General features: G+C 39.7%; 1 protein-coding gene across 1 annotated transcript; it reads right to left on the minus strand.

Moving 5' to 3' along the window:
* Positions 1-580: 580 nt before the first annotated feature.
* LOC126721935 (uncharacterized) lies at positions 581-1369 on the minus strand. The gene has a single exon (XM_050425029.1). It carries the CDS (start codon positions 1367-1369, stop codon positions 581-583), a length of 789 nt encoding a protein of 262 aa, XP_050280986.1.
* Between the last annotated feature and the right edge of the window lie 8622 nt (positions 1370-9991).

Genomic DNA, 9991 nt, shown 5'->3' on the forward strand with positions numbered 1-9991 from the left:
GTAGGGGTGTCCACGGGTCGAGCCGGGTCGGGTTTGTGCCCAACCCGGACTCGACCCGACATTATCGGGTGGGGAAGATTTCGACCCGCAACCGACCCACCGGAAGTTTCAGATCACCGGGTCGGGTCGCATCGGTTTTCGGGTGTAAATCGGTCGGTTTCGGGTTTTCCGATTCGCTGGTTTTTGGCCGAAATCTGGCCGGATCTTGTCAGATCTGGCCAGATCTAACGAGGGTTGGGCGAGATTCCTTTGGATCTATGAAAATTTAGCTGAGATTTGGCTGAGTTGGAGTCGGGCTTACCGGAGTTTTGGCCGAGTTTGAGTAGATTTGGGATGGATTCGCTGGAATTAAGCATGTCTGAGTTAGGAAAAGACTAGATCTTGGCCGGATTTGAGCTAATCTAAGTGAAGGAAGCCCAAACGTGGCCGGATCGGAGCTACGAAGCGCTAGATTGTCGCCGGATCTTGGTGATTTTCTGGGTTCTTTGAGTTTTTGTCGGGCAGGTCGGGTGGCTCGGTTCCTTGAGGACGAAACCCGCCACTCGACCCGCCGGAGTCGGTTCTAACGGTTTCAGACCCGTCATCGACCCGTCGGAGGTGTCAACCCGACCGTGACGGGTCGGTTCCGGTCGGGTTGGTCGGTTCCGGCGGGTCTTCGGTTTGCAAGGACACCCCTACACACTAGTGCATCCCCTTCAATAATAACATACTTCCAATGTTCTTGTATTGCAAGGTGGACTGCCCACAGAGTGGCCGCTACTTCTGCTTGAGATGGTGCACAAAGATGATAACCAGAGCACCAAATAAACAAAATCTCACCAGTGTAATTCCTGGCAACTACAGCTAAAGCAGATTTGGAGTTGTTCAGTGCGGCGTTTACGTTGAGCTTGATCCAGCCTAGGGGGGGAGGGGTCCACACAGAAATGGGTTGCACAGAAAGGGTAGTATTCAAGACAGAGAAGGTCTTAGAGAGCTCTACGAATCTTGAAAGCACAATTTGCTTCGACTTGTGAATGTCAACATTACCTTCTTGGAATTGAGTCAGGTTCCTTGTCCTCCAAATCTCATCAACAATTATCGCCATTTTGAGCAAAATTGTGCATTGATCATGAGCTGGGAGTGGAGAGCTTAGGGGAGATATAATGAGCTTAACAATGTCCTCATTGGAAACAAAGGAGGAGCCATTAAATCTAATACCCCAGCAAGCTGAATCCCAAAGAGCCCTGGAAAATGGACATTCGAAGAAGAGGTGTACACAAGTTTCATCTCCAGAGTTACATGAGATGCATGTAGGATCAATATGATTAAGCTTTCGGTTTAGATTCACCTTCGTAGGGAGGGCGTCTACTCCAATCCTCCACAACAACATCTTTAGTCTCTTAGGCAGCCTTGCTTTCCACAGCTTCTTCTAGTGGCTGTTCTGAGGGTTATTACTGATAGAGGATCTAAAGGACAGATCATGGACAGATTTGACGGAGAACATACCTTTAGAATCTGGCACCCAAATGAGCTTGTCTTGCCTGGGATTATAAAGAATTGGGATAGCTAAAATAGCTTTGGCTAACTCAGTAGAGAACAAATCAGAGATCATACTAAAGTTCCAGGAATTAGAGCGTTGATCGATCAGCTGAAAAGCTTTCAGAGGGTGTTGAGTGAATGTGTTCACTCTAGGTTGAGGCTTGAGGCTTGAAACCTTCTAACCATGGGACCCACAGATTTGTCCAGACATTAATTGTTCTGCCATCACCAAACTGATAGCATGCTCCTTTTTCAACAAGTTTTTTGGCACGCTCAATTGCTCTCCATGTAGGCGAAGCTGTTTTGGGTGGTTCAACTCGGAGCCAATCATTGCTAACTTTGTACTTTGCACGGAGAAGATCCACACAAATGCTCCTTTCACCTGAACAAACCATCCAGGCTAGTTTAGCAAGGAGGGTTAAGTTCATTTCCCTGGTTTTCTTGAAGTTGAGACCGCCTGCACATTGAGGACGACACAGTACATCCCAAGCCTTCCAAGCTAAAAATCTTCCTTCTTTTTCCTTTGGTTTCCACCAAAACCTCCTAGTTAAGGAATCAAGCTTATCACAGATCTTCTCAGGAATATTAAAAGAGGAGAGAGTGTAGTTTGGTAATGCTTGGGCAACTGAATTAATGAGGGCACACCTGCCTGCCCAGGACAGACAACGGCTTCTCCATCTTAACAGCTTAACTTCGAGCTTTTCTTAAAGGAATTTGAAATCCTTTTATGGGGATCTAGAGAGGAAAATGGGTGCTCCTAAGTATATAGCTTCCTTTTTGAGATTCCTCATTTGGAATTGGTGTTTTATGGCTCTTCTACTTGACGAATAGGTATGTTTGGAAAAAAATATTCCAGATTTGCTTCTATTTATACTTTGACAGACCAATCACAATACCTGTCAAGGCATTTCGTCAAGATTTTCGCATCATTTCTAGTGGCTTTTGAGAAGAGGACAATATCATCTGCGTACATAACATGTGTCACAGCAGGTCCTCTAGCACTTGCCTTGGCTCCGCTAATGTTTCTAGAGCAAAGTTCCTTATCCAGCATTCTTGAAAGAACCTCCTGCCTTAGAATGAATAGGTATGACGAAAGAGGATCTCCTTGCCTTAAATCCCTACTAGGTTTAAATTGTTTAGCCACCGTTAACAAGAACTTCGAATGATACTGATGAGATACAAGCTGAAATCCAACTTATAAAGCCACTGTCAAATCTAAAATTGGTGAGCACAGTTTGGACGAAGCGCCAATTAACTCTGTCATACGCCTTTTGGAGGTCCAATTTAAGAGCCATGAAACCCGTTTTAACTTTCCTGACCTTGAAGCTGTGGAGAAGCTCATGAACAACAACCTAATTTTTTGCGATCCATCTTCCTGGAATAAATGCGGATTGGCAAGGAGAGATGAGCTTGTGGAGCACAGGTTCAAGTTTGGCAACCAATAGCTTCAAGATGATCTTATACACAACGTTGCAAAGGCTGATAGGGCAGAAGCTATTGACAGAGGAGGGGTTCGAAATTTTAGGAATGAGCACGATGAGAGAACTATTCACCTCTTTAGGCAACCTTCCAACCTCGAAGAATGAGGTTACTGTTTGTGTAACTGACTCACCAACAATATGCCAAAACTCTTTATAGAACAGCACCGGGAAACCGTCTGGACCAAGTGCTTTCATATCTTGCATTTGAAAAAGAGTGGCCTTGATCTCATCGGGTGTTAAGATACTTCTAAGGGTGGCATTTTCCTCCTCAGTGATACAGGGGAGTATAAGATTTTCCAAGTGATCCGGGAAGGAAACTACTTCTTCTGTGAACATGCTTTTAAAGGAGTTGAAGAACAGAAGTCTAATATCCTTCAAACTAGTGACCCATGAGCCATCACCAGATTTGATAGCATCTATGTTATTATGCCTTCTGCGGATTATAGTGGAGAGATGAAAAAACTTTGTATTTCTGTCCCCTTCTTTCAGCCATAATTCTCTAGAATTTTGTTTCCAGAGTATTTCGCACCTTCTAAGCCATTCTGATAGTTCCAATTGAAGTGTCTCTTCTACTTTGCCATTGTTCTCAGAAGGCGGGTTTTTTTGAATGTCAGATATCTTATCCATCAATCTCTTGATTTTATCCTGACAATGCCCGAAAACTTCCTTATTCCATTTCCAAAGAGCTGTTCTTGTCGCGGCCTGCCTTTTACACAATTTAACTAGTGCGAATCCTGTTGTTTCTTCATTCCAAGCCTTTTCTACAACGGAGTTGCACCCATTATCTCTCATCCAAGCAGCTTCAAACCTAAAGGTCTATGAGCAAAGCTGTCCTCTGGGTTTGTGTCCAAAAGGATAGGGGTATGATCAGAATTGATTGCTCCCAAGTGAGAAACTGATGCTTTAGGGAAAGCTAATCGCCATGAAATGCTCGCAATTCCTTTGTCCAGCCTTGTTTTAATAGCAGAGCTGCCCCATTGATCTTTAGCCCAAGTATACTTATTACCAGAAAAACCCAAGTCCACTGCTCCAAACTCATAAATTAACTCCTTAAGGTAGTTAGTGGATGAGGAGCCACCTCCTGTGGAATCACTTAACATTTCATTATCGCTTGTGGTGAAATTGAAGTCTCCAATACACACCCATGGGCTATTGCAGGAATTAAGGAGAGCCATAAGATTTTCCCAGGCTTTACGCTTCTTGGAATAATATGGAGGGCCATAAAAGCCAACAAGAATCCTATCACTTAGAGCATCAAAGACTTTAATGGCAATTAGGTTTTTGTTGAATTCTACCAGCTGGAATGAGATACTGTCCTTCTAGAAAACACAAATACCACCTACAGTACCCTTAACCTCAACAGCATACATGTTAGTGAATTTTATTGAATTCATAACATACTCCATTCTACTAGAGGAAGCTTTAGTTTCAAAAAGAAAAATAACATCCGAGCTAGTCCCTTTTATTTGAGCCTTAAGGGCTCTAACTGTCATAGCCTTACAAATGCCACGACAGTTCTAGCTGAGTGTTTTCATGGTGAGGTTGGGGGCTTGATAAGGCCCGTCTCCTCGGCCGTAGTAAATGTCACAAAGCATGATATGGATGTTGTCGGAACAATAGAGAAACTATGGTCTAGATAGTGCTTACCAGCAACCTCTTCAATCAAGACACCTGGTGCTATGGGATCGCTCTCACTTGAAGCTATATGCCTTACTTCTGCAACTTTGGCTTTCCTTACCCTTCTGGGGAGACGATCAGAGCTTTTCCTCTTTTGGGGGAGTAAATTATTGTGGGTATTTTTCTATGGTGAGGACAAGGATAGGGGAAGGGAGATTGGAGCGTTTTGCTCCTGTGAATTTTTGGATTTGGGTGTATCTGTGGAGGTAGAAGGAATATCAGGGGAGGAAGATATCAGATTGGGGCTAAGGTTTGATTGTGAAAAAGGGTGGATATCTTTTTGTGTTGGGTATTCGTCTTTTGATATTGAAATAAATGGGCCAAAACTAGGTGGGAATGGTGGGCTTGGATCATTGGTTGAGGTGTTGGGTTCAGTCTGTGGGTTAGTGATTTGGGCTTGAGGGTTTTGTGATGTGTGGGATAAGTCCGAGTGGATAAGAATGGGTTTGCTTACGTGGGGCAGTGGGCTTGTCACCTCATGGCAGCTGGATTCCAATGCTACGATAGTACACTGCGGGGTGGATTGGTGCTATGGTAACACATATAGGCTGCTGGGATGTGGAGCGTTTGGGTCGTACACCTGTGGTACAGTGTCATTGTGTGGACAATGGTCCTCACGCTGTCCTTGTGGTACGGATTTACTACCAATGACGTCATCGACCTGAGCAACGGTAAGGTTGGGCTTTGAGAATGCTTCCGTCGGAATGGCGTTATTCTCTGCTCTCAGCCATGGCCCAGCCGCAGTGAATTCTAAACCAAATGGATTGCAAAGGAGGAACACTTCGATCTCCTTGACAGAATCGTGTCTCATGATCCACTAAACCGCACCGGTAGCAAACATCGGCGAGTTTCTCATATTTGAGACCAATCCAAATGGTAGGTAAGTCACCTCTAGGGAGGAAGACGCCGGGCATAAGGGGTTGAAGAAGATCCATTTCGACTTGGACACGGATGAATCTCTTCCAACTATCGCCGCTTTCACTGGCTAGATCCACTTCTAGAACTTTGCCTGCCTTTTCACCAAGTTTTCTAATGTTATCTGGAGATTTCCATAACTCTGGGAGGCCATGCACTTGAACCTAGAACGTGGAGGACGAGAATGAAACTTCTTGCCATGTGAGGGATGGACTCCACTGCTTTAAGACTAGATGACCACCTCTTATGGAACACGGTCTTCTGGTGAACGCATTCTGGAGATCTGTCTCATGGTGGAAGCAAAACTTGAAAACGTTCTTGTCCACTTGTTTGACCTGAATTTGAAACGTTGGTCGCCAAGCTCTATTAACCACATCAGAGACAATGGCTGGGCTTACGGCTTTGCTAGATATCAGCTTCCCTAGAAGGATGAGGGAAGGTGCTTTTGTGGCTGATTGGTTTGGAGGGAGCTCTATGAACACGTCTAAACATGAGCATTTCTTAGTACGAGCAATGAGGTCCGAGACCTCCATAGGGATGTGAAGATGAAGGTCTTGGAGGAAAAAGGAGAGTGGCTTTACGACTGGAGAGTGTGGGTGGGGAGGAGTGACCTCGGGAAAGAGGAAGGGAAAGGTGCTACAGAGAGAGCACGGAAAAAGTATTACATGCCACATATTTCTTCGTACAAGTGTACTGTATTAACTCTTTTTTTTTTTACACTTCATTACTTTTGAATTATACAACCTTTATTTTGAACAAAATTATATGTTCTCTTTCACTTTTAAGTTGTATTAACTTCAAGCAAGCTAAATATTTTTAATATGAAAAAATTTTATATCTATAATAATTTCACAACAAATCATCAATAGCAAATTGATATTAGAAGACAAAAAAAAAAAAATTAAATGTTATTTCGCTAGAACCTAAATTTAAACTAACATAAATTTGCCACATAAAGCAAGTGACTGCTATTTATTTATTTATTTTTTTCTAAACTGGTGTAAGTAAGATTTGGCTGCTCAAGACCAAACATTCAGCAAGTGACTGCTAATTTTTTATTTATTTTATTCTAAACAGGTGTAAGTAAAGAATCTACAATAATTTTAGAATGATAATACCACATGCTTAAAAAAAATAAAAATAAAAATAAAAATAAAAATAATAGAATGATAACACCGCATGATAGGTCATACGTCAGCAAACTTGTTTAAAATTACTTTATATTCTGCCTTCCTTGGAATTTGCAATGCAATTTGCATCATCCCCCAATTCATTAAAAATAAAAAATAAAAAAAGTAAAAGCTTTGAACCCATTCTAAGAGCATTCACATGGGCGATTTTAAAAATTTTAGCATTTAATATTTTAAAAAATTATTTTATCTAATATACCATCTTATTTTAAAATACATCTAAAATCAAAACTTATATTTTTTTTTACCATTTCGTTTAAAATAATATAAACTATTCATTAAAATAATAAAAAAATAACCGCACAAACCACCTCGTCCACAACAAGCATTAAAATAATAATATTTTTTAAAGATTGGAGCTACAGTGAGCTTTCAAATATGAAAGCTCATTGTAGCTCAATTGTTATTTTTTTATAAAATGACATGTTTGTTGTAGCTTGCCTTTTGGTGCTTTAGAGACTAAAATAGGATTATAACATTTATACACTCTTTGATACAAATGCTCTAAGTCCTTAACCAACAAAGCTCTCTGGAAATTGTTCTGGTAAATAATTGATGGGAAATGCTAACTGATACTCTTAGAACAATGGTTAATAATCCATTTAAAGAAAGTTTTATGGGAAAAGAAAAAAAACACTTAATATTTTGACAGTTTTTTCAATTTCCTATAAAAGTGATATCAAAACTTTCCTAAAATGGATTGTTAACCATTGTCCTAAGAGCACTTATTAGCATGACCCATAATTCATTATAGGGTATTGAAAAAAAATAATTTTAATATTAGAGCATGCATCATTATGGTCTTCCAAATCATATTACTTACACTTTGGTTGGTTGTAGTTAGGGGAAGGGAAGAGAAAGGAAAAGAGAGAGGGAAGGGAAAGAGAAAAGAAATTGTAGGGAAAGTTAGCTTCCTTAGGTGAGTTTGGATACCTGAAAGAAAGGAAAGAATTTCATTCATTTCCTTTGTTTGGTTTATAAAGGAGAATGAAATGAAGTTTGTATATTTTTACCTTTATACCCTTATTTTTACCTTTATTTGTCTTGAGTAAGTAATGTTTCAATTTTGAATTTTGAAATTTGTTTTTAGAGACATAAAGGGTATTTCAGTAAAAAATTATAAATCAAGCCCACTATATTTCATCCTTCCTTCCTTATCCGGCCAATTTTGGCAGACACAAAGGAGTGGGCCCAACAGAAATACAATCCATCATTTTTATCAATTCTTTCCTTTCATCATTGTAACCAAACAGCGGAAATTTGATCATTTCCTATCTAATTCTTTCTCTTCTCCCCTCTTCCCCTGTATCCAAACAAAGTGTTAATCTATATTGCCAAAATTCAAGATCTCTCAAGAAGCACTAGGTTACAACAAGATGGTCTTTGTCACTCTACTTGGCACATGTCCGAATCAAATTTATCTATTGATGATTTTTTAACCTTTCATATTAAATGAGACCGCAGCCTAAATATTAACCCTTCATATTAAATGAGGCTGCCTACATCCCAAGATTTTTCCTGATGCTCTTGTGGGTTTTTGTGTCTCCTGACCCTCAAAATAAGGTTTTTTAATTTAAAAAAAAAAAAAAAAAAAAAAAAAAAAAAAAAAAAACCACAACCATGCACATATTACAATACCTATATATATTACACCAAGACACAATGTGTATTACAACCACACATACATCAAAAGACAAATATTATAAAGCCCACAATAGTTCCAAAATCCTAGCATGATAACGAATAGATCAAAATAAAATAACAAAAGTCCACATATCGCCAAAAAAAAAAAAAAAAAAAACTATTTCAATGATGTCATCTACATACTTGCCTCAAGGTGCGAAGTAGTACCTGCCATAAAAGAAGGAGGGGGGGGGGGGGGGTGTGGAATGTCACAAATAATGATCATTTTCTTACTAAAGCACTATAAATGAAAGAAAATTTGAATCAAAGTAAAGTTTCACTTTCACATCTTTCTCAGCAAAGGTTTACAATGATGTTTTGCCTTCTCAATTAGTTTCATTAAAGACAACACATTTGCAATATCATATAGTCACCTTAGTTTTGCTGCAAAGATCAAACACCAAGATGTTAGTAAAGAGTTTCAGCTCCATTTCAGTCAGCGGTAAGAACTCAATTTGGTCACAACCTAGTTTTGTTTTTGATTGGTATTTCCCAGTTAATGCGCCAGGGAAACCATTATTTCCTTAATGTGCAAGGGCAACAGTTAGGCATATTCACCAAACTGCACAACCGCACCCAAACCCATAAAATGAAGTAATCACATCGCATTGTGTCGTGTGGAGTGTAGTTTAATAATAAGAAAACTGAACAAAACCGTACTGCATTGCACCTATATATATTTGTTTTATATTAAATATAGGCAAAAATGTAAAACTGACCCTCTAATTTTCGGCCTTTTTTCATTTCAGTTCTTTAATTTTCAGTTTTGTCATTTTAGTCATTTTACTTTTAATTGTTGTCAATTTGATACTCGTTAAACTCCAGTTATGTCATGCCGTTAATTGAGCCAAAACTACGTCGTTTTGGTTTTTTTTTTTTTTTTTTAATAAATTTTGGAATTTAAAGAAAATTAAAAAAAAAAAAGAAAAAAAAAGAGCCACGCCCAAATCACTCGCTGGTAAATTTCCTACACGCTTCTCAAACTCAAACCAAATCCTCCACATTGTAAACCCAATATACAACAACAACAAAACTCCAACTACCACTTTCAGAAAACTAGCTACTCATCAATCTCTCACAAAAAAGTTTCAGCTTTCTTTCCACCATTTCATGCCAAGATTCAATCTTTCAACATCCCATCTCTTCCAATGTCCAAGAACACTCCTAAAACTGAAGAAGACAATGGATCTGATCCTGACCCAAGATTCAATCTTTCAACATCCCGTCTTTAGCAAAACCCATGAAACTGCCACACCCACAAAAATGCTCCGTCCGCCCTCTATTCAGCACTCTCCTCCTCATAGTCTTCGCCACCACCATCAGCTTCCACGCTGTGCTCCGCCGCACCGACGTCAACCTCAGCCTTAGCGCATGGTCCCCGCAGAAGAAAACCCATGTCCTCAACTTCAACTCCATGGAGGTTTTATCAGTATTGGTTGCAGTTTCGAACTAGGTTTTCATCACATAAATGTTTTCTTTTCTTTTCTTTTTCTTTTTTTTTTAATTTTCTTTAAATTCCGAAATTAT

Source organism: Quercus robur, chromosome 4 (assembly GCF_932294415.1).
Source record: "Quercus robur chromosome 4, dhQueRobu3.1, whole genome shotgun sequence".
Classification (NCBI taxonomy): domain Eukaryota; kingdom Viridiplantae; phylum Streptophyta; class Magnoliopsida; order Fagales; family Fagaceae; genus Quercus; species Quercus robur.